Raw genomic sequence first — 24856 nt, forward strand, 5'->3', positions numbered from 1 at the left:
AACGTCACCTGCATAGCCTGAGGCATAATAGGCTTTTCATTTGAATCTGCCTAACTGGTTCCACGAATCAAACGTCTGTAGCAGAGATTACATGCTTTAGATCAAGTCGCCACGTCAGTGAGCCATCGAAGGTATTTATCTAGCGTACGGCTCTACTGTCAAAACTCTCTGGCCATTCCCCGCGCTTCTCGCTCACCATTTCCTTACAATATAATCAGACAAAATCAAGCGGCTAGCCGTGATTTTGCACGCTTATTTTTCATGTAAAATGATGTACAACATACAAAGAGATGAACGAGGCTGATTGAAATTGTATTTTAGTTCTACCACTTCGACAAATCTGCCCGATACTTCAACATGACATCGATTTGCGAGAGCGTCGGGCGCTTTTTTTTTGGGCAGCTTCGAGAAGCAGATGTTCAAGAGAAGGACACGGAAAGAGCTTGGTACCACGACCCCACTAACGAAGAGGTTGCAAACAAAGTTATTTCTGTTTTATTGCAAGTCAAAAGTAGCCGTCAGATCAAGAAAACCGACTTGCTGGACATTGTCGATGGGCAGGGGTGGTCGGAGGATATTGCCAAGTCTATACTCGAACAACTAAGCAAGATCCTGAAAGATGGTGCGGATTTGAGTGAAGAGTTGAAAAGAATATCGGATGCTGCCGAAGAATGCACTCATATGTTTTTCGAGTTCGTTGAAAAGCATCCTGAGGCGGCGACCATCTTCTTCACCCTTGTGGCGATTGGTGTATTATCTTTGCTAATGCCCTGGGTCCTCGAGACGTTGGGGTTCACTCTGGAGGGGCCCCTCGCAGGTAAGACAATAACGGTACATCTATAATCCACTAAGCTGACTATACGTAGACTCATTCGCAGCCTGGTGGCAATCGCGATACCTGGGTTACGTTCCTCGTAATTCCTGGTTTTCATTCTTTCAACAACTGGCAATGAAGCATTGAGAAGCCATATGTACGGGGTTATTTGACTGGCCAGTAGATTGTTTTGACAATGGCTGTGTCGTAAGCTAGAGAATCAAGACATGTCGATCAAGTTGCTTGTAAAAACACCACAGAGGTCCATTTGTAAAATTACCTATGCGCGTATTGACGATATCGATTGCTTTACACCTAAAGACTGGACAAGAGTTAATCATCCTAATTAATGTGACCTGTTCACTCTTTGCTCTTAGATTCAGTGACTCTTACTCTGTCCTCCTGTCGGGGTAAGATGTCATCCTGTCGGTTATGCTCTGAAGTTCCCGACTGACCCAGAACGGTGCCCCGGCTGGAAGGGCAAATTGATTGAAATGTTAATGATTACCCAGCGGTGGCGAATTATGGTTAGTCACTCCTGTGTGTCGTGATGAACGTTTTGAAGAATCATCCTTGATTTGCTTTCAGCTGACAAGTAGTTAGTAACGCTTGTGGCATACAACGTAACGCCACGGAAGCAAGACTGAAACTCAAAGAGGTAGTATCAGACGCCTCTATGAATCTACACCATGAGGCAGCGCATACGTCAAATCGTAAGCTGCCGCATTAGTGACACCAATTCGACACATAAAGTTCTGGAAGAACCATTATTCGAGTGAGCTATCGACGCCAGTTTCAGAAACGTTCGAATCACACGCTACCCAGACCCTGCACTTTTAAGGATATGGATGGCCAGAACTGGCAGGTTCACACAGTGATAGATTTTCACGGCAAAAACAAAAGTAACATCGAGTTGAAGTTCTAACTCACAAGAATTATGTGCCGAAATTGAACTTTCTCCATGGTTAGTCATAGATCAAGCTAGGTAAGTCTATCACAACCACACAAGTCATTACACCCACGTCACTTGTCATATCCACACGTTGCATTGATTAGATGTGAACCTGTGTCATTGAGCGGGATATTCTTTAAAATTGATGTCGAGTTCTTAGGCTGGAGTGACGGAAAAATGCGTACGCATAAGGTTGGCGGTATGAGAGTTGTACTACCTGTCGCAAAAGTTCTCTCGTCACAGCCGTGACTACGTTGAGTCAGGGACCTTCTTTCATGGACGAAAACTGACGGAACGAACACTAATCAGCAATTATTAACGAGGAGAAGCCTCCGCTTTGATCTTTGCTCGGCCCTACCAGGATACAACCAAACGCCTTAAAGGTTGGGTGATCACGTACTAAGAGCTGCTGAGGGATAGTTGACTGCAGGCGCAATGGGTCCTGGGCTGGAATACTTTTTACAGTTGTTCTTTGCTTCGTAATTACAGAGCAAGTATTGGTCATGTTTTGACTTGGATGTCCTCGCAGATCAGCAACAGCACAGAGACCTGACCGTGGAAAATGCTTGACTGCCGCCACTACAACAGAGTCATCGAGATGGATGATTCTTTGTAATCACACGATCAGTTTTAATAGTATGGATTATAAGCCGGGTGAATATTTAATCGTAAGCGGATTCGAAATAAACCTCCGATTGGTCAATTCGAACAGTATTCGTAAGCCGCAATCCGTAAGATTACGTGATTCAACGTTCCATCGCTTGCTGTGCCGCTGCGATTAGTTCCTATACAAGTACAATTTGGCGATCCGAGACATTGGGCCTCCACATATCGACAGTATCAACGCTCTCCCTGATACTACGCGATCTACCAAGATGAAAGTGTTTATCATTTTTGCTCATCCGGAGCCGCAATCCCTGAACGGCGCCCTTCTTCGAGTCACAGTCAATGAACTAGAATCTCAGGGCCATGAGGTTCAGGTTTCTGACCTTTACGCCATGCAATGGAAATCACAAGTTGACCGTGCTGATTTCCCGCAGGTCCCGGCCGATGCCCGTTTAAGGGTGGCAATGTCATCGGGAGAGGCTACTGCGTTGAGCACACTCACGGATGATGTCAAGCAAGAACAAGAGAAGCTCTTATGGGCAGATACCATTATTCTACAATTTCCACTTTGGTGGTACGCAATGCCCGCAATCTTGAAAGGGTGGGTCGACAGAGTTTTCTCGTACGGCTTTGCATACGGCGTTGGGGAACACAGCGATAAACGATGTGGCGACCGATTTGGAGAAGGGAAGCTATTTGGGAAGCGTGCCTTCTTGATCGTAACAATCGGAGGCTGGAGAGAACACTACTCCCCCCGAGGGATCAGTGGCCCTATTGAGGACATACTTTTCCCCATAACACATGGAATGCTTTATTATACCGGCCTTGAAATTCTACCGTCATTCGTTATATATCAGGCCGATCGGGCAGATGATGCAATCTTTAAGGCAACAAGCCATGATCTTCGCCAGAGATTGAAAAACCTGCCCATCACGAAGCCCATCGCATATCGTCGCCAAAACGGCGGAGACTATGAACTACCAAGTCTAACTTTGAGGCCGGGACTAGAGGACGACGGCGCAAAGGGGTTTTCGTTACACGCCCGCATTACCAAAGATACGGCAGGCTGTCAGTGATGCTATGACTACAGTGAGATAAGTGAGATAAAATGCGAAGTCGTCTGATTTTGCGTTGGCATACCATCATATTGCTAGTTTAGTATTGACGAAATGTAACCACACTGGTATTACTAGATAGAAATAAATCATAATACAAGCAAGACAAGACAGTCTCAATCGTACTCTATATGCTTAAATCATAAAAAAGTCTGATAAGCTTTACGGATATCTTTTAACTTTTCCTGTTCATACTATTCTCTAGGAATGGGGATGTACGCTTAGTCTGGCTGGACCTATCCACGCCATCATTGGTAGGATTCCTCTAACCCAAATTAGAAATGGGAGCCATCTGAAATCCTTGATTAGAAAGTCTCTTTAAACTGGTTTATTAGGGTTGTTGAAGCGAGCTGTGGCGGAATTTCACGAATTTAAGCTACCTCCTGCTTTTCACAATGTCATTTCTAGAGTTCAGGAGAGACCCACTTATCCTTTTGCACAACCTACCCCGATCTGCCAGTACCTGCTTCTCTAGAAATGCTCACTCTATCCGAGCCCAATCTTTGCACGCGGACCTCCAATATATACAAAATGCCTATTCTCAAATCAATGATATCTCGACAGGATCTGTCAGCAGGATTCCAGTTGAAGAAGAAAGGGCTAACCATGACACTTGGCTACGTACCGTACATACCTTATCTGTTCAAAGCATATGGTTCTGGGATTATTTAGGACATGAGACTCGTTTCCGAACGAGAGGTTGAATTTATCATGGAAGTTGTATTGACCTTCAAGTAATCGGTTCAAAACTTATGGTATGAATGAAGAGAACGTAAACGGAATACATGACCTAGCGTCTTATCAATAAGTCTTTAATATCTTACAGAGATGCCAAGATTGTTAACGTAGGTAATAGAATTGTTCTCCTTTAGCTATAGCAATATGTCAACGTATACGGCTCCTGCGTTGAGTGAAAGCAAACGTCTCTATTTGACACGTCCTGGTTCCTACTACATAAATACAGGAGAATATGAATAACATAAAGTTATATACACAAATATATGGCACAAATGTGCCAGTATTAACGCTCCCAAATGTTTTGGGGATTATCAGCTGACACAAGCTCGCCGTGACGTTGGTATCGTGCGTCATTGGACTCTGCTACAACGTCGGGATGAGATCTGCTCTGGAACGTCCTCTGGCAAGATTCAAATTGGACGCATTATGCACCGTACAAAAGCTCTAATATTAAGGGCGAGTACTAAATCGTGTCAGCAAAGCACAGTAAACTCACTGCCGCAGATGCCAGTCAATTTGTCAAATAACGCCGTATAGCACCAACCATCACATAGTAAATCATCTAGGCTGTCAAATCCAAGAGCGGCAATATAAACGAGCTCGGAGAGATTTGTATGTTGATTGTGACTGGAGAGGGGTGACGGTTTTGAACGACTTTCAAACCATTGCTCATAAATAGGAACGTCTTTAGGTGTAAGTAACAATAAGAAGAGAAATTGTGTTCAAATTAAGTTGAGGCATCTAAATATCAAGGGTCGTTGTGCACCGAATCACATCAAGAGACATGTGTTGAGGTAGTTGTAGTTAGCCACGGGTCTTGTGATGCTCGTATTCTGTTTTACCCCCCCCCCCCCCCCCCCCCCCCCCTTATTAAAATAGAGTCGCTGCGCGTGAGAAAAAAGATTAAGCAGTGTATCTGGTCGACTCACATCAATGACGTCGGGCTGGAGCTTGTCAAGAGCACCTCGAGTGCATGGAATAATTACACTCCTGTAGTCCCCTGCAACTGTGCGTTTTCGGAAAAATTTGACGCGTTTCGTGAGCATCGCATGTGGCCCTTTTGGAAGACCGGGCCGGTTCTCCACAGCGGCCCTGTCCATCCCTTGGTTCCTGCACATTTAACAAAGAAAGATGTTGCGACAACGCTCAGATAAGGAGAAGTTAAAACACTTGGGTCTTTCTCGTCTGGAGTCTATTACAGATAGATGGCATGAAGTGGTTTTCGCGACTGGAGCCGCAACCTAGCCTCAGTTTGGACCGCAGTCTGGACCGTAGGACAGCCACACATGGGCAGAGGCTAATGGCGACATTGCTATCAGCCGGCATACATAGAAGCCTCCTGGTATATTGCTTCATAAAATAGATCGTCAACATGATTACAACCTCTGCCGCCACATTTCGGCAAACTAGGATCAGGGGTCGACGCTCCGGTGCGGCTGTTGTTGATGCTCAGCCACTACGTTACGTCCTGTATTACAGATAAGAATATACACGAACTGCCTCCAACGCTGATGAGCGCATAAACCTGAGGCCATGCCTTCCCAGGAGTAGACAAAAGAGAACCGTGCGATAGAAGGGCAAACAAGATAGTGCACGGGCATTGGCATTGGCACACATTTCTACCGGATAAATCCTGTAGAGCTTGTACAAATGATTTTGAGCTAGAAGTTCACAACCGTAAATCACGACATATTTTATATGAATGAACCGGCGGCCAAAGTGAGGCTAGACGGCGATGGGCATGTCAGCACAACACAGGAGGTGTGAGGGCTGAAAGGGTCATCGCAAGCTAGCGACGGATGAATAAAACGAAGTCGGGTGTTTCGTATTTCATCTGGTTGACGTTGTTTGCCATGTGTGATATGCTATCTGACTCAAAAGGGACCTGCAGACAAGAAGTAATATTCACCCGAGCCGTGTGCGGGAGTTGAGAAGCGAATGCAGGTCCAAATTGAACCGTCCCGCCGGCACGAGTGCGTTAAACAGAATGGCCATGTCATAGTGCAGTTGGCGGATAAACAGTCGCGCAAGCGAACGGTGAGTGTGGAATATAGGACTCGCCAGGAGTATTGATCAGATCCTTTGATGCGACACAGGCAATCCGGGTATTTGAAGCGAAACCACACGGGATATTTACCATGTGGGTGCCGAGCCCTGAGCACTCAAAGGGGCCATAAGGCGGATCGGTAGGGAGGATGTGCGACGGACAGATGCACTGCGACCTCAGCATAAGCTTCAAATACTCTAACTTCCGGACGAGTGGTGGCTCGTTCGTACGAACGAGCCCCGGACATGGCAGAGCCAGGATTATGGGCAACAGCGACTACCATACTAGCAATGCACCCGATCGCCAGAACGGCGGATTGACTACATTCCATATTGGGTACAAGGACTAATGCAACTCTCAGACGAAGCACTGGGTGTTGCTTCGCAGGTATGTGGGTAGGGTTGTATGACCGAGAAATGCCAACCTATATGGGATTCCTTGCATAATAATCAGGGTACCAACATCCAAGTTCGGTCGAGTGACGGACGACAAGCGACGAATGTCATAAGGATGCGCCCAAGACAAAGACCACGCTGGCATCAGAAGCCGCTTGTGAGCAAATAGTGGCACGTAAGCTCACATGTGAATTGCCCGAAAAAGTCGGCCTGTCGTGTTGGAATATTGAAACCCTCTTGATAATTATGGGAAGGATTTCTTGGCAGCGGGCTCTAGAGGCAAGTGGATCGTCAGGGTCAAAGGCCAAGGCCAAGGTCGGTCAAGGTGCGGGCGGAGAAGAGTTCAATTGATTTGAGTTTTTTTTTAGGGGGGTTTACTAGGGCGCTCAGGTACGTGACTAGGAATTTAAGCCTCAACCAAACGAGACCTCCAGCGGCTTTTAATGGGTCGAGGTTAACGCACAGCCCCAGACATTTAGGTAAGTTCTCCAAGGTACCATCACATCGTTTATCGTCTAATATCAGCCAAGCAATTGATTGACCGGTCTAATCTAACCTCGGACGACGAAAAATACAACCGGAAGCATGAGCAGCATTGCGCGGACGATCCCTTGATCTGCCTTGATCAGATGTCCTAACTCAAAATGTTCCGCTCGCCGAACAGTGACTCCATAGCGAGGCAAGCCCCCCTGTGTTGGTCCCGTCTCGGCTATCGCTCCCACTTTTCTTAAGCGAGGCTCTAGAAGACTTCCCTGTTAGGCTGTTAGGCGAGCTATCCGCCAAACCAAACGGTCAACAGCGCGACTCCACGAACTGCACGCTAGTCTCGGCGAGCAAGTTTGATGACAATATCACAAACACAAACAGACAGACATACATTCACAAGCTACCGGAAGATCGACGTACTGCGCCGTATATGGCCGAGGATGCAGCAAGTCGGCCAGTAAGGGATTGGCATCAACATACACAATACAACGCCGTCAAACAAGGTGGTCATATCATGCGTGTCAATAGCAGACGCCAGAATCCACATACTCATGCAGTAATCTCAGCCTCCGTGGCCGCATGTTTTCTCATTTCATCAATGCACCTCTATGCATGCAGCAAGCGTCATCCCGGGCGGAGGATATAATCAATTGTCGTTCAGCAGGCACCAAGAGAAAAGGGAAGAAAAAAAGGAAAAGCCGCTTTGCCATTGAACAACCTGGCACTTTGGTCATAACAACGGATCAGCAAGTATACCACTCACATCGCTTACATTACATTTCTGTCCGTGCTTGCTTACCAGGAACTGGCTGCCGGCTTAAGGCTATGCTTGCGAGGAGTCCATCGCGTCTATTAGCGACCGCTGACGGGCGATGTTTATACTCGGATAGGAAAGGCTCATAACGTGCGCAAGCCATCCATTACCGAGTTACCATTTTACAGCGTGTCCTTCCTCAGTCGTCTTCGGCCCCGTACTGAACCGTAACCAACGTCAACACCTCCTGCTTTGAGTAGGCGAAGCATAGACGCTGGGCAACTTCAAGGAAACAAACTTACGTAGCCCGTATGATTGATGATAGCTTGGATTGACAGCTGCCCCTGTTGTTTAGCTCATCCCTAAAATTTGCATCGCCTAACTACGTGTATTTGTTTGCCAATCGGTACAGAAACGATTCAGGATCGTCTAACAATTTCATCTACCGGAATGCGTAAAAAGCGTAACGAGATCAGACGAACTTGACGCACTTTTCGTCTCCTGGATGCCCAAGCATGCGAGGGATTATTGTCGGTCGTTTCTTGTTTCCCTCCAACCTTAACATTGTACCCTGTATAGTTGGGGTCGATTGCCAGAATAACGCATCTCGTCTCATCATTGTGTCTGCATTCTCATTCAATTCCATCCCTCGCGCCCACCCACCCATCATTTCGTTCAGTTGACTTGCATGGTGCATACATACGGCCGCGCCACAATACATAGCCAAGTCACTGCTGCGCGCTACACACTACTGACAGTACATCCCAGGACACGCCATTTAGTACCCTTCGCCTAGTAACTAACACTCACACCAAATACACTTTTGACACGCGCGCACACACCAGAACCACGCATCCAACGGCTTTCCGTTGCGCTACCAACCTTACCATATTATTTACCCTTTGGCTGGTCTTGCAACTCCTCAAGTCCCACCGAATTGGACGAGCTGCAGGGCCTAAGCACAGCACTAAGACCAAAGGAGCAATAGCCGTCACTTTCTCGGCGGATCGAGGCGCTGACTTCAGGCCGGGTCCGTAATAATTGGGCGCGTTAGCTTCAACGCTCTTTTCGGAGAGGGGTGGTTTTTTTTTTTTTGTATTTTTTTTTTCCCTCTTGCACGACACGGGGCGTTACTGGGGTCTTGGGTTACTGTTCCTGCTAGTTTACTGTAGGTCACTTTAGCACAGGAATCTCGGCCCAGGGTCGCGTCGGCGTCCAACACACCTCTGCCCAGACACTCCACACAAACTCACGCACAACCACCACTGATCGCAACGCTGGCTGCTCCCCCAGCAAGCGCAAGCAGCACGCAGCAAGCAGCAAGCAGCAGTAAGTAGGTAGCGCCGCGTGCCCAGCATCGCATCGCGTCGCATCCCAGCGCCTGCCCTGCCTGTCCTGCGCCTGTGTACGGAGTGCTAGCTGGCCCCCCGTCCCTTGTTCCCTACTTCCAAGTGCGCCAGTAACAGTTTACCTGCCCCGGTCGGCCCTCGTTTCCCTTGTCCCCTTGGATGCGCGCCGGCCTCGACTGACGTCCCCCCTGCTCGTTCCTGATCTGGGTTCCATAAATTCCTCAAATTAAAATCAAATCAATATGTCAGAGGCACAGGAACCGCGGATACAGCCATTGGCACAAGCTCAGGCAGAGGTACAGATACAGGCAAAGGGACAGGCACAGGCACAGGCACAGGCACGCACGTCGTCTCAACCACAACCTGTCCTTGCTCTTCCTGATATTGTTAACAAGGACACAAGTAGCAGTAGTCATGGCACCAATTTACCTGCTCTTGTGAGTAGTAATCTGCCTGCCATTTCCGCATTGGACAGAAACCCGTCACAGCGGTCACAAGCCCCCGGCGAGAGCGAGACACATACGCAACCTTCACCCGCGACGCACGATCAAGCTCGAGCACATGATACGAAGCCAGAAGAGCACTACTATCAGCAAGAGAACCTGCGACTAGAGGGGGTAGGCTCGGTAACCAATCCACAAAAGTTGCATGGAGTGATTGAGGCTGTCGGAGCAAGAGAAGCAGAGAAAGACGTTAATATCCCGGCGGCGGACGTGAACAAATTCACTCTGAAGATATTTCCATCATTGCCACCAATCTCTGAAACGATTCCGACCCCGACTAATCATACTACACTTCTTGCACCTACTGTCTCTACCGACCCCTCCAGCGCAAGCTCAGGCTCGGCCCCGACTTCAGACCCGACACATTCCAACGTCGTGCCTGCTGAAGTCCACGGCACACTGCAGACGGGCTCGGCGCCATTGCCTCCTAACCCACCACCAGCCATGTCGAACCCGCCACATCATCCAGGTCATGGAAGACCGCCTGTCGGGTTTCCGAGCCCAACATACGGTTCGCAGGGCATATATGGCTATGGAAGCCCCTCTGGCGCCACTGGCGATCCATATCGTGGTCATCCGGGCGGTCACCAACCTATGTCACTACCGAGCATGCGCACCTTCGACCCGGTACAGCAGCAGCAGGCGCAACAGGCCCCGATGGCACAACAAATGATGCAAGTGCAGGCCAGCATGCCTCCATACTACGGACATGCGGTTCCTCTCGCAGGGAATCCGTACAGCTTGCCGCCAGAAGCCATGGGGTCAAGATACGCACTGCCACCGTCCGATCCCAGGTTTCTAGGCAATCCCCGCAACAAGAAGGTAGGGTCCTATAGCGCACCCCGATATCACTATTCAGGGAGGGCTTAACGTGAGCACTGGCTGACCGCGTCAAATCTTCTGGATTATAGGAGATCAAACGTCGAACGAAAACGGGCTGCTTGACATGCCGCAAGCGCAGGATAAAGGTATGTCGTCATGTTTCATTCATCGCACCCACTTTCAAGCTCTTGCTCCTCCAGCACTCGGTACCATTTCCGACATCTGCTGCCCGCCAGTGTTTATATTTCACATGTGATTCGCGTCGCAGAAGTTGAAATAAAGCGATCTACCGCTAGAGTTTCGGGGTGGATTTTTTTTTCTTTGGCTCCATGCAATTGGGGGGGGGGGGGGTTTTTTTTTTTTTTCCGCGTGAAGATCGCTTGCCTCAAGCTACTGCGAAGCGAGTGAATGAGCCCGAGCCGTGGAGTGTCAAAAGCGTGGATTGTCACTGCAACCACAACCGCCTAACTTAGAGTAGCCGCTAAGTTCTGCCACTGCTCAAGGCTAAGCAAGCATTTTGTATGCGCCCGCCCAAAGCCCACACTCGCGGCTTCGGAACCCCCCCCCCCCACCCCATCCAAAGCCTTGCCCGAGTCCACTGAAAGCTTGAGCTTACGAGACGCGGTTGCGCGGGCTGACGTCGTGTCGTGTCGTGTCCCGACGAGACTCAATTGCGGTTTCTGGGATGTCTATTCCCAAAGTCGCAAAGCTTGTCTCGACTCTGTCACAACGTCAAAGGTGCTCTTAGCTTCAGTCTACACCAATTGGATTTCTTGTGTTGACCTTGCTTTGTCCTTTTTGTGGTTTCCAACCGGGGCCAATGTGCTCCCGCGTACCACACTGAAAACTGACCTCAATCTGCAGTGCGACGAACAGCATCCTGTTTGCAAGAATTGCCAAAAGTCTAAGCGCGAATGTTTAGGTTACGACCCAATCTTCAAGCAACAGCAGCAGCATCCTAGCAACATACAACCAGCACTAAATAGCAGCCATCCGGCACCTGCTACCTCTGTTCCTTCCAACGGTCCTCCGCTGCCGTCACCATCGGCGTCGACAGCTCCAAGCAGCACCGCTACGTACGGCTCGCTGCCTTCTGTCCTGCCCAGCTCCTACAACTCTGGCGCATCATCCACAAGCAACACCCCTGCGAACGCATATGAATCAAGCCATTCCGCCCCTCCCCCAACTGTGAAGAACGAGCCCTTTGAGTACGGCGGCCCTGCCATAGATCCTGCCTTGGATAGTGTGGGTGCACCTCCGAGTACGTCGACACCTCATCTACCACCAGTCAAGTCAGTTGCGCCCATCATTAGCCCTATTGCCCAGCGGCCGTCAAGTAGTACTCTCAATCTGAGAGGTGGCGGTTCCTATCCTCATCCATACTCTGCTCCGCAACCCGCGGCCCCATCTCCGCATTGGACTTCGGCTTACTATAATTACCCAGCCAAGAAAATGCGCGTCGATGATCTCATAAACTGGAGTCATCCTCCGCCTCCTAAGCCTAAGGTCTTTCCCGACCAGCCTAAACTGGATGAGATTCGCGGTCTGTATGAGGAGATATATGCTTCCGGTCTGGAAGGTTTCTTTGAGACGAAGTGGTATACTGAAGAATGGACCGGCAACCGTCTAATGCTCCAAGATTCGACTCTGGAAATGCTGGCAGGATTTCTCAGTGTTGTGGGGAAGGCAGAGCAGAACAACCAAGCCGCCATGAACGAGCCCGCCAACGTTGAGTTTCGTGTGGTCTGGGATTTAGCTTGTCTAGCCCTTACGAGCGAGGCCAAGATCAATCCGCCTAGTGTCATTCCTCCGGACAACGATCCAGCGGAGGCACGAAATCGCGTCGTCGTTATTGATGCGTTACTGTCTGGCGAGATTCTCGGAAATAATCCATTGGTGCGCCCACCTCCAACTGGCGATTATCACCGCGTCAGAGAACTCGATTTCTGGTATCATTTAGGCGAGTTTTGTCGCGTTGAGCCGGTTGGGGACCCACCCAATCCAGATATTCTATCTCAACGCGATCAAATCCTGAGCAGGATACGCATGTTGCTTGACGGGAGGGAGAATCGTGACGTCCTTTATTCCATCGCAATCATGCGGGCTCTCTCGCCAGATTACCCTTCAGATTTTGAGAGCACGCTTCCACAACACTTGGACGAGAACGACCCAAAGAGTAAACTATCAGTCGCCCGTAAATTTGTACAGGACGAAGCCAAGGTCACAGGCGGAACTACAAACATTGTTCGACGATTCTCCGAGCTGGCAGTCATAGCATTCATCAGTCCAGGCGCCAATGTCGCGCGACGCAGATGGAACACCACGGATACGTCACCTCACTAATCATGCCGTTATTGCTTCATTCTTCATCACCGCAGCGTTGCATTCCAGCAGCTCCAGTCTGCATTATACCATTTGGCCATTTTCCTTTGCGACTGCCTCGTTTTAAGGCTTTCATGACCTTTAAATTCTTGCAAGGCGCACACTCGAGCCTGGATGTTTCATCACGATTCCATCAAATCCCAGTCATCGACAGATCTTTACGACTTTTGTGTCATTCCATCTCGACACTGTATGATAAGCTTTTGTATGTACGACATCTAAAATTTCGGCGAGATAGAGCTTGAGGTTCCCTCTAATGTGGACATTTCAACGGCCGCAGTGGACATTTAGCAAAGACGACATGCGTTGGAGATCCGATAAGGTCGCAACACGTGTGGATGGAGATTATAGAGAAACTGTTGCATAGATTCGCTTGAACTGTATTATCACTTACTTAATACCAAGAGAAATTGAGATGCATACCCATGCTAAATCGTTTTGTTGCCGTCCTAGGTAGAACTTGCTACTTATCCTATTTCGGAATTGAAAATTGTACCTTATTCACAAGTTGTCAAATAGCTACGGAATGCATTCCGTAATGGTTAGCAACACAGCATATACATTGAAAGAGCGAGCAATCTCATAAGAAAACCGAAGGATGGCATGAACCAGTTCTCATCCAAAAAGAGAAAGTCATCTAGTAAGATTTGGTTGCCACAATGTTTCCTACCTAATTTACAGCGGTTGACCACCATCATTCTCTGGGCTACCCCGAGTTTCTTTGGCCTGGTTAGCCCTTGCTCCACCAGCCCTCTTCCCGAGGACGCATCACTGGCGTATCATCCACTACGAACCCCAGGTTCCACCCCTGTACTGGCTTCCTCGGAGAATTGGAGGATCAAAGCACTATTGGTTTATATTCTTGTAACATATCAGATCTGCAGCGTTACACTGGTCTCTATTACTGACGGGGTTCAATGCCCATTGCCCCTTATCCCCACGAAGAGGATCAAAGTATGCCTACACGTTTGCGAGAATCCTCCGATGCAGTTTAGCATGATCGCTGCCGTTATCAATGGAACAACCAGTGTTTCAGGCCAAATTAAGTATGCAGTGCTACATATTTCGACAAAGAGCCAAACCGCCTTCCTGGGTATAGGTTGCTCCATGAGGAGTGGAGTTTCTGGGCTGAGAGCTGCATCCTCTGCAACAGAATCAAAAGGTTGCGCACAGGGGCTAATTCTGCCCGACTAAGATCATAGGCACAACTAGGCAGCCATCACCTTGAAAGACATGTAGCAAGTTTGCGGCTTGAAGTTTCACAAGTCGAAGATGGTGATCAAACGACACGCCGTCAAGGGGTGTCCAATTGGAGCGCATATACAGTCAAGCAGGATTATAAAAGAGCCGCGCCACAAGGTCCAGACAGCCGCAGCTTTTGCTGAGTCGGGAAGCATAAATGGAGCACGATTCAGTCGGCGAAGACAATATTAATGGGTAGCGATCGTATTGGGAAACCCATATAGCTTTAGAACCGAGGTCTCAGCGTGACATCGGTATGAGTAAGATATGATTTGCGATTCTATTGGCGTTAGAATACAACAGAATGGTAACTCGAACAGAGTGGAGCAAATGTCAGCCAGGTCATAAGTCTCTTGCCAATCTCTGTAATTCCAGTAATCGCCAAGAAAAAGAAAAAAAAAAGATGTGTGAATTCAGGTTACGGAAAAGTGTATTACTATACCAGTCGATCTTTTTGTCTCTTCTATGATCTATCTACGCTTCTCAGTATTCAAATTCTATGCTGTAGAGTTCAACAAGTACAAGCGTCCTTCATATCCCTCCAGGTTTTCGTCATCAGGATGGTCATGTGTCGACATGACCAAAATCAGTTGCGCACCCGACTCAGTCAATGGTAAACGCCATGCCTGCTTTTTCTGTGTAAAGTTGAGTACTACCAGAGCTTTATCGGCTCCGTTCGTCTTCCAGTACGAGTACAATTGCCCGTCTTCTTCATCGATGACTTCATAATAGCCATGGACTAGTATTTCCGCATAATCCTTGCGAGTTTCTAGCATTTTCTTCCAGAATGCCAGCACACTCCTGTCATCAGCTTCCTGCTGCGCAACATTGATTTCATGGGCTAGATCGTGCACACGCATCCAGGTTTGGGGATTGGTCGAGAATCCGCCCTGTGCCGAGGAATCCCAAGACATGGGGTATCGCGCATTGTCCCGGCAAAGATGTTGCAAAGTCACCTTGGCCTTGGCGAGAGCTTCTGGGTTGTTATTTGTCGCCTTCGCAACGGACTTGTAGTAGTTGGTCGACTCGACATCCTTGTACTCTTCGATCGGCCACTCTTTCGGCATGTTGATCATACCGATCTCTTGACCTTGGTAGACGAAGAGGGTGCCAGACAATGTGGTATTCAACATCGCAAGCATCTTTCCAGATGACACACGGTGCTCTGGGGCATCAGATGCGAAACGGCTGATTGATCTCGCCTGGTCGTGGTTCTCCATGAATGCTGTCGTCCATGCATCCGTGCCGATGATCATCTTCTGACTGCTATAGATGGCCCTTTTAAGATCTGGGAGCTTCCAATTGAAGGGCGCCGTGTCATATTTGGTCTCTGTCCCCATTCCAACGTCCACGACGTCGAACTGAAAGACCATGTCCAATTGCTTTGCGGCCGCCGAGATATATTGCAAGACTCTAGAGTGATCAGGTGTGCATGGACACTCGCCGACAGTCATCGTGTCATAGGGCGCCAAGACCTTGTTCATCTCGGACAGGTACTCCTGCATCCTGGGCCCATTGCAGTACAGGCTACCTGCGACCTGATGCTCTGACTTTAGGTCAATGACCGGCGCGTCAGGCAGGTCCTTTGGCTTGCTGTACATGTTGACTGTGTCGACGCGAAAACCGTCCACTCCACGTTTCAGCCAAAACTCCATGGCAGAGGCGTAGATGGCTTTCCTGGTGTCCGAATTCTCCCAGTTCAGGTCAGGCTGCTCCGGGCAGAAGAGATGCAGGTAGTACTCCTGCGTGGTCTCGTCCCACGTCCAGGCGCAAGTGCTGAAGTTTGAACGCCAGTTGTTTGGCGGCTTGCGGTTGCCTTGTGCGTCGTATTTTGCGGGCCGCCATATGTACCAATCCCTCTTGGGGCTCGTCTTGGACGACCGGGATTCTTGGAACCATTTGTGCAGATGCGAGGTGTGGTTGATGACAAGATCAACGATGATCTTCAATCCGCGTGCATGACATCCGTTTATCAGGGCGTCCATGTCGTCCAGAGTTCCGTAAGGCGGGTAGACTGACTCATAATTTGAGATGTCGTAGCCTAGGTCAATCTGCGGACTGTCGTAGTGGGGACATATCCAAACGGTGGTGGCACCGAGCGATTTGATGTAGTCGAGCTTGGAAATGATGCCGCGTATGTCACCCAGCCCATCCCCATCATAGTCCATGAAGCTGGCTGGGTATATTTGATAGACGATACCCTCCTTCCACCATTTCTGCGCCCTGGTTTCGGTCATTGTCACAGATACAGACCGAGCGACAATACGTGTGCTCGGTCAATTCTTAATCTGGCAAAAGGTTCGGAATCGGCTGATGTAGATGATGGTGGAGCTACGAGTAGTATATGCCCAAATAATTGATGGGAGTTTGGTTGTGTGCCTAGTTGAAATTTCCGCATGAACCTAATGACGGCTCTATTTATACTTGGTGCCAGAATCAAACGTTTCCCGAAGCGTAGCAGACATGAAAAGAGCGAGAGTTCGAGCATACCCTGCACGACGCTATCTCTTCATTTGCGCAAAGTCGTCCCGACACGCACTGGAGTCGCTCCTAGAATAGTCCACATAGTGCTCTCTCCTCATTCGCTGGGAGTTGCTCTAATTTGTATCAATCCGCAAGACGGAATGAGAAACCAGGACAGTTTTCTTTGTCCCCAGCTTTGGCGACCCCGCATTCTCGACGCGACCACCAGCCGGCCCCAGGAGCCCAGGACCAAGTTAGGAAACCAAACGTCATATTAACACATCTGATTGGCGATATGTCGGTCCGAGTTCGTGGGGTGTTCTACTCCTGCACATTCATTGAAAGTGACCACCCCAATTGAATTGCAAGCGGGCCAAGAGGATACCGCACAGACCGCGGGGAACAGGAACAGCCCCATAATTCACAACCGAGCTTGCCAAGTCCAGCCCGGATCTCGCGAAGGAACAGTACACTATTCTGATTGGTGTAATGTCGGTCCGGCTTCACCAACTCATTATGCACAGACTGTGTTTGGGAGAAAACCCAATCGATGCATCTTCAGTGAAGTCGAATACAACTCACTAATTGGCCAGTGTATATAATAATCGGGTTTCCGCTCCTTCTCACCATGTTACAGAGCAACTTATCCACTCACGCAGGATATACAATCTTTGCTCACTCCAGTTTACATCCAAACCACTGCCATCCTGGCAGCATCAGACAACGATGAAGGCCAATGTTTCCCATCATGGCGAGCCAGAAGTTGAGCAAGCCAAAGCATCAATTCCAAGCCATCAACCTGCCGCCGACGTTACGTCGGCAGACATCGATGATGCAGCTCAAGCTACACATCTTGAGCATGAGATGGGGTTTCTTGGGTCTCTGAAGATATATCGCAAAGGGGTGGCCTGGTCAATAATGTTGTCAACCGCCATTGTCATGGAAGGCTTTGATCTCGTCCTTCTCAGCGGCCTTCTGGGGTTTCCCGCGTTCGAAGAGAAATACGGTGCTCTCCAAGCAGACGGCAGCTATGAACTCTCAGCTCAATGGCAGACTGGCCTGTCCATGGGCTCAATGGTTGGCCAGATCATTGGTCTTTTTCTCAACGGCTATATCGCAGACCGCTTTGGATACCGCAAAACCATGATGGCAGGACTCGCGTCAATCGCTGCGTTCATATTCATTCCGTTCTTTGCGCAAAACATTGTAACGTTCTTCTTCGGTCAGGTCCTTCTTGGTATACCTTTTGGCAGTTTCCAGGCTGTAGCTTGTACCTATGCTGCCGAAGTCGTTCCAACACAATTGCGAGCCTATCTGACCACGTACATTAATCTTTGCTGGGTTTTTGGACAAATCTTAGGATCCGGTATCCTCCGTGCCCTTGTACACAGGACTGATACTTGGGGGTACAAAATTCCCATCGCTGTGCAGTGGTTCTGGCCGCTTCCCCTGTTCGTAGGCTGCATCTTCGTGCCTGAGTCGCCATGGTGGCTTGTACGACAAGGACGAACTGAAGAAGCCAAACGTTCACTCGGTCGACTGACCAGTGGGACGGATTCCACCTACAGCATTGAAAAGACCGTAGCTATGATAACTTACACTATCGATTTAAACAAGGCGACGTCTAGCGGTACTTCCTATCTCGAATGTTTCAGGGGTGTCAATCTCCGCCGCACTGAGCTGGTCTGTATGTCATGGATGATCTCAGTCTTGAGCGGTTCGCCTTTGATGGGCTATTCAAGCTATTTTTACCAACAGGCTGGGCTTGATGTCAGCAACTCTTTTACCATGACCGTTGCGCAATACTGCTTAGGAGCTGTAAGTATAGGAACATACGGTTTATTGTCTTTTCTACCTTAATATCTTCTTTTATTAAACTAAGTCTTATCATTGCATATTACATACTAATATACTTCCACAGATAGGTACATTTTGTTCATGGTTTCTGATGGGCCGGGCCGGTCGACGCACTATCTATTTATATGGCTTGGCAACCATGTGCGTTACATTGCTCACGATCGGATTCACCTCTCTGGCGGGCAGATCGAACATCGCCGCGCAATGGACCATCGGATCATTACTCCTGGTGTATACTTTCCTGTATGACTGCACTGTCGGGCCGGTAGCCTACACGCTCGTGTCTGAGTTGCCATCGTCGCGTTTGAGGACGAAATCGGTCGTCCTGGCAAGAAATATGTATCAGATCGTGAATATCATTTCAACCATCATTACGCCGCCCATGTTGAATCCCACAGCCTGGAACTGGGGCGCAAAAAGCGGATTTTTCTTTGCGGGAACTTGTTTCCTGTGTCTCGTCTGGACCTTCCTTAGGTTGCCAGAACCAAAAGGAAGGACATTCGCCGAGCTAGATGTGCTGTTTGAATCCGGAGTTCCTGCTCGGAAGTTTCGAACTACCGCGGTTGCGGAGGTCGATCCGGCAGGCCTGGCTAAAGAATCCTTTGCCGTCCACGTGGAGAGAACTACACCTAGCCCTTGAGATAACGCAGTATGTTTGAGAAGGACCAAATTTAGTCATATCCCCAATGCCAACTTCGCTCCTGTCAAACATCATAGATATAGAGGCCAAGAAAAGCGCCTCCTAATAAGAGACACGACTGATGTAACGACGGATACACACACCTAGGTGCTTAATCAACGATAGAAAAAATCCATCAGTGGTAACCCGTTTGTTGATAGCAATAGTGAAATGTATCTACTTGGCACAAATGTTCGAGAAGTAAAATGAGAATGCGGTCGTGAACATCCCGTCACAAACCCAAAGGGACAAAGTGCGCCTAGGGGTTTGACACCACAACTCCACCGGCTGGGTATTCTCAGCGCCGTCACTTTTAGGCTCTTTCGTTCTTCGACTAGATCCTCTCTATTACGTCGCCCATCAATGGCCAATCAGTGGTTACCGAGTTAAATGTCTACTATTCATTCATTTTAAATCCGAAGAGTGCCGATGATCATTGTGGTACATGATATGATATGATACATGATCGCTGATAGTCTCTAAGGAACAACAACAGATTGTGAAAATATAATTGCTCGTGAGGACCTGACGGCTGTCCACGTATTCAACTAACATAATGCCGATGCCGCACTGCTTTGACAGCGAGACTCTTCTCACCCAGTATCCTCATTTGGACTTCATACAACGGAAGCGGAGCACAGCCCTGCAAGAATTCTAACAAGAAAGTGAAGTCGTTTGTCCTCTGGGAAGTTTCCTCATCACTGTCTGTGAAGACATGTAGAATAACGTCGGCTAGGGAGTTGGTAATCTCGAAGAGTTTCTTGATGATCGAGGAGCCATGTCTTTCCACGCTCTGCCTTCCCAAAGTGACGACGACTTGGCGGAGCTCCCGTGTGAGCCGGGCGGGAAATTGCAGGGACATGGCCATCGGCTCGTTTGATGCCGCGTGCGACGCAAGCGGCAGGTTGGATATTGCCAGTTGCCAAAGCATCATGAGTAACCACTGTCGCGTGATGATGAGGTCTGCTTTCTGCAAAGTGGTAAGTGTGAATTCAGCTGTGGTAATATCCCCGTGGCGCGATGCCATTGTTTCCGGCGTCTGGTCATCAAAAGAGTAAGTTGCGCCGCGGCTCGGTTCTAGGTTTCCATCATATAGACCAGCCAAGTAATGCATTTTCGCCTGGATCCAGCCTGCAGTAACACTTCTGGGTGCTACGGTGCCGTTTCGGATCCAGCTTTCGATGAATTCATCATCCAGCACAGCCCATAACTGAATAAGATATTGCCAGCCAATGTTGACATGGCTTGATATCGAAGAATCATCGATTGCCAATGATACCTCTCGCGGTAGAGGCGGGAGAATGGGAGGGTAACAAGCAACAACAGCGAGGAAACGTTCGTGAATAAACGCTTCCCAGTAGAGTCGAATTCGCCTTGATCGTTCGGCAGGTGAAAGTTCTGAATTGGCCGCAAATCTCTGGCTAACCCCGAACGTGTTTTGTCGTTGCTCTCCGCTGACTAAATGGTCCACTCCCAGCAACTGTATCATTGCAATCGCTTCTCGGAGGATCATGAAGGCTTCCGAGAACTTATCAACAGCCATTAAGCAGATTTCTATGAAGATTGCTGTCATGATAAATTGTGCCGACAAATTAGGATGGATACTCGGCCCATGTAGACTCATCGATCGTCTCATAAGTGTCTCACGCCCTTTCGAAGCAAGCCCGAGAAGTTCATGGATCCGAGAAGACTCTGCTTGGTCAACTTGCCAGTTGGGCTTCGTAAGATTAAGTGTGACGGCTGCACAAGCATGAACGAGAGCGTAGTCAACCAGATGGTCAGGCTGATCCATTCTGTCGATTGACAGTAAAATCTCCTGAGGAGTAATGATAGGATTTACGACGTAGACATAGTTGGTATAGTCGTCGACCAGCTTCCTGAAGAACTCCTTGGGGTACGTGACCTCGGGTGCTACTTCTGAGGATGTTGCATGAACTTGGCCGCCACGTTCGACAATGGTCGAGGTGAGATTATGTCTATCATGCGGTGTCGCAGCACCATCTACGCCACGATTTTCTCGCGGCGCAATGCGGACTTTAGAGGAAGGCTTGTCCCTCAAGTGCGAAATCACGGACCCTCTTGCTACACCGTTACGTGAGCTACCCATAGTCCCAGTCGAATAAACGCACCGCAGGTCGAGATGGTTACATTGTTGGCAGCCATCAGGATCACCATTGCATTTTACTCTGCGAAGTCGACAACAATCACAGGCACGGCGAACGCGCCGGGTGACGCGATGAGAGTCCTGGTTTTGTGTATCCATTTATATTTCAGATTGAAAAGACAGAAAGGATAGATCGTGAGGTTGAGGTTTTATTAATCACAGTGATAAGACGCCGGGATGTACGACTCCATCTTCGACGTTGAGCACTGATGAGGAACACATCATATGGCTTGTTGTTTCTGGTGCTGTGGTATTGCAGAAAAGTGGCGATGCGGCTCCAAGCACTGACCCGACTGCCCAATCTGTAAACCTTAGGGTGGTCAAAATAGCGCAAGCCCCACAAGATACAAAAAATGGCGTACATCTGCTCAAACGAAGCTCGAAGATGACATGGAAATATAGTAGGAGATGCGGATCTGAGACTCAGTGATAATCACGGACGAAGGATCGGTACTTGAAACTGAGTACTGTTTGTTCCGATCCTTCAGGCCGGGCATGATTCTGTCTCTGATTCAGACCCACCACCATGACACTTTTGAATGTTGCCTATCGTGGTTGACTATGCTCACGTGCCGGCTGGTGAGCACGGCTTTCGCATGTATGAAATAAAGAAATGATTAAGAAACCAGAGTGAATGATGTCACTAACGTGGGAAAGACACCCGTTTCATCGGGCTCATCTGAATCACTATTGACTTATTACCATTCGTGAAATCTGGGTTACATTCGATGCAGTTTACACAGCTGCTCCCCAATAGCCGAGAATGCGGAGAAAAGATCGCCACATCCTTGCGACAATGCGTTCGTTGCGGGGAGAAGACCCGCTTCTCCAAGTACCGGCGAGTCAGTTTTCTACCGCTCAACCACTACGAACGGAGTTGAATGCAAGCCGACACATGTGCTACTCTACCAAACTTGTATCCACGTGTTCCAAGCAACAACATTGGCTTCTCTTTGTCTCGCCCACTGCTGCTTGGAGCTTTGCCCCATGGCGACACCGGTCATGAACATGACTACCACCACCACTTCCCGAAAACGCAGAAACCCATACACAACCGTGGCTTGGTAGGTTTTTCTTCCCGCCAACTGTGCGACTTGAGAAATTATGGAATAGAAACTTGACGTGTTCTGTGAAGCCAAGAATGTAAACGACGAAAAGTCAAATGTAGTGGCGAGAACCCCTGTGCGGGTTGCCAGCAGGTACAAGCGATATGCCTCTACGAGCGCAGCACACGGTTCCGGGCCGGCCGGCGCGGCTCCGTGGTATCATCGCGGTCTGATGTGACTGCTGCTGTTGCTGCCGTAAGGAAATCGAGCGGCAACGAAGATGCGTTGTCCACCGTCGTTGTTGACGACGTGGGCGCGACTGCGAATCCGGATGGAGCCGAGTTAAGCCCGCAACCTATTCGGCCCGGTAGTTCTGATTACTACTTCAATCTTGCGCAGCAGCTTCTCGTCGATTCAAGCACGGCCAATGCTGGCCATGATCAGGCCAGTGCAAGTCGGCGCTTTCCAAAAATCGCACAGGATCTGCGGGTGCTTATTCAAGAACGCGCTGAACGCAAGCCACAGCCATTGTTGTCGATAATTGCGATGTCGCGATGGTTAGAAATATTGGATTTCTACGAGGAAGAGATTGGCTTGTTATATCCATTTCTCGATGTAACCGACATTCGCAATCAGCTGCGGGATGCATCGTCGCACCTTCCCAACCCCGAAGACGCTGGACAAGATATCAAGCTTAGTCACAAGCTGGAAGAAGTTCTCGTCCTAGTGCTAGCAGTGATGGCTGTACTCGAAGAGCCGGATGTTAGTGGCCTATGTGACGAGTTTGCGGAGCGAGTCATGGTGGGTACCTGGCGGAGAGCACATACAGGCAACGTCAGTGATCACGATGTGAACCTCAGTATTCTCATGGTATGGCTCGCAGTTCCCTCTCTGATCTTGCAACCATACAGCAACTGACATGAACTAGAGCATCTATTATTTCATGACAGATAGAGAGTCACTGGCTTGGCGAAATATCGGCTGTGTAGTGAGAATGCTCCAAGAGCTTGGCTATCATAGTTCCACGGTCATGCAGCATCGCTTCAAGTCTAGAGATGCTAGAGAAAGAGCGAAGAAGGTTCTGTGGTCTGCTTATATGCTTGATCGACGGTGGAGCTTTGGGACAGGATTGCCTTTTGCGATTCACGATTCCGACATTGACTATGATACTGACTTCATGGTATGTTAACAACATGCCTGGCTGTGTTACTAGATTATCGATGAAGCTAAGCGTTCTAGGACGAGTCCCTTTCCTCAGCGTACCTGAAAGCTATGGTCACTTATTGTCGCATCGCTGCGGAAGTCCGTGACTCGGCACTCGGCATGCCCTCGCCGAACCATGCCAAAGACTCTGCCCGAGACTTGCTTGACTTCAAGATAGGGGAATGGCGCCGTAACTTGCCCTCATGTCTGCACTTTCAAGCCGACATGGACTTTGATCCTCTTGAGGGCACAAGAGGCCAATATCGTCTCCGCCTACTACTATACTTAAGGGCGAATCAAATGCGAATCATTATTCATCGCAAATCGGCACTTCGATCAGGCAGTGACGCTATCGATACCTCGAGCATCAATGCCATGGTACAAGTCGCTCAGGACACTATTCGTGTACTGGATAAGCTGAGTCAAGCATCTAATATCTACCATGCGCAGCAAAAGACATTCAACCACTTTCTGGAGTCGGCTTTATCGGCTTTGTTGTTGGTTACATGCCGGTCAACAGCAATGTCTGATCGGTCTTGTGCGGCCGAGATTCAACTCGCGTTAGAAGTCATAGAGCGACTGTCGACGTCGTCATCTATAACACGGAAACTTGCCGACAAGCTCAGGTGCTTTGCGACTGCTAATAGCGATGCAAGGCAGCCGCCACAAGGATCGAAGCGGAAGCAACCCACTACACTATCTGGAAGAAGTACCACACAGGCAAGCAACCCCGGTCTAATCACAAGCCATATATCAAACTCGTCTAGGAAACTGTCAGACTTATCAGCAGCCCGCAATGAAAATACATCCCAGGCTATGCATATTGACACTGCGGGTCAAGTTCTGTTCTTACCGAGAAACGAACATCGTCAAAGTCCCACTAGCCAATCTCCCAATAGCTTTCCAAACACCTTTACAATCCCAAATCAGCAATTGCTCCAGCACGATGCACAAGCAAACTCCCTTGATATGGTCCCCAGTGATCCGGTACCATCTCTACTATATACTACTGGATCTGGTAGCTCTGGAATCTCACCATCCAATAACATCCTTATCGAACCGTCTCTGATCGATGTAGTAGACGGGCTTCAATTACCGACAGTGGAAGATTGGGATGGTCTACTGCCGGATCTTGGGGACTTCTGGATGGACTATGACAAGATGATCACATTCTGATCCTGGCATCGCAATCTGAGATTAATATTGAGAACGGCCACAGGAAAGTTGTTGTTCACATGG

General features: G+C 48.9%; 8 protein-coding genes across 8 annotated transcripts; 5 read left to right on the plus strand and 3 right to left on the minus strand.

The window, feature by feature from the left end:
* Positions 1–357: 357 nt before the first annotated feature.
* BKA67DRAFT_662993 (uncharacterized protein) lies at positions 358–961 on the plus strand (the record flags this gene model as incomplete). Its single annotated transcript, XM_046108105.1, has 2 exons — positions 358–817; positions 867–961. 2 exons carry the CDS (start codon positions 358–360, stop codon positions 959–961), a joined length of 555 nt encoding a protein of 184 aa, XP_045953099.1.
* A 1591-nt stretch (positions 962–2552) lies between these two features.
* Positions 2553–3593, plus strand: BKA67DRAFT_580023 (flavoprotein-like protein). The gene has a single exon (XM_046103812.1). It carries the CDS (start codon positions 2642–2644, stop codon positions 3446–3448), a length of 807 nt encoding a protein of 268 aa, XP_045953100.1. The 5' UTR covers positions 2553–2641; the 3' UTR covers positions 3449–3593.
* Positions 3594–8778: 5185 nt separating this feature from the next.
* BKA67DRAFT_411644 (uncharacterized protein) lies at positions 8779–9389 on the minus strand. The gene is made up of 2 exons (XM_046096757.1): positions 9132–9389; positions 8779–9073 (listed from the first exon to the last, which is right to left on the minus strand). Exons 1-2 carry the CDS (start codon positions 9278–9280, stop codon positions 8929–8931), a joined length of 294 nt encoding a protein of 97 aa, XP_045953101.1. The 5' UTR covers positions 9281–9389; the 3' UTR covers positions 8779–8928.
* BKA67DRAFT_411671 (uncharacterized protein) lies at positions 9390–13156 on the plus strand. The gene is made up of 4 exons (XM_046096758.1): positions 9390–10581; positions 10671–10727; positions 11446–11842; positions 12026–13156. The coding sequence occupies exons 1-4, from the start codon at positions 9499–9501 to the stop codon at positions 12922–12924; spliced, it is 2436 nt and encodes an 811-aa protein (XP_045953102.1). The 5' UTR covers positions 9390–9498; the 3' UTR covers positions 12925–13156.
* Positions 13157–14592: 1436 nt separating this feature from the next.
* BKA67DRAFT_580029 (glycoside hydrolase superfamily) lies at positions 14593–16811 on the minus strand. The gene has a single exon (XM_046103813.1). It carries the CDS (start codon positions 16440–16442, stop codon positions 14703–14705), a length of 1740 nt encoding a protein of 579 aa, XP_045953103.1. The 5' UTR covers positions 16443–16811; the 3' UTR covers positions 14593–14702.
* Positions 16812–17394: 583 nt separating this feature from the next.
* Positions 17395–19165, plus strand: BKA67DRAFT_525418 (general substrate transporter; the record flags this gene model as incomplete). Its single annotated transcript, XM_046098662.1, has 2 exons — positions 17395–18486; positions 18590–19165. The coding sequence occupies 2 exons, from the start codon at positions 17395–17397 to the stop codon at positions 19163–19165; spliced, it is 1668 nt and encodes a 555-aa protein (XP_045953104.1).
* A 292-nt stretch (positions 19166–19457) lies between these two features.
* On the minus strand, positions 19458–21911 carry BKA67DRAFT_411703 (uncharacterized protein). The gene has a single exon (XM_046096759.1). It carries the CDS (start codon positions 21465–21467, stop codon positions 19749–19751), a length of 1719 nt encoding a protein of 572 aa, XP_045953105.1. The 5' UTR covers positions 21468–21911; the 3' UTR covers positions 19458–19748.
* Positions 21912–24845, plus strand: BKA67DRAFT_411722 (uncharacterized protein). Its single transcript, XM_046096760.1, has 4 exons — positions 21912–22432; positions 22504–23284; positions 23343–23594; positions 23654–24845. Exons 1-4 carry the CDS (start codon positions 22356–22358, stop codon positions 24791–24793), a joined length of 2250 nt encoding a protein of 749 aa, XP_045953106.1. The 5' UTR covers positions 21912–22355; the 3' UTR covers positions 24794–24845.
* The last annotated feature ends 11 nt before the right edge of the window (positions 24846–24856 follow it).

This window comes from Truncatella angustata (assembly GCF_020726525.1).
Source record: "Truncatella angustata strain MPI-SDFR-AT-0073 chromosome Unknown BKA67scaffold_9, whole genome shotgun sequence".
Lineage (NCBI taxonomy): Eukaryota > Fungi > Ascomycota > Sordariomycetes > Amphisphaeriales > Sporocadaceae > Truncatella > Truncatella angustata.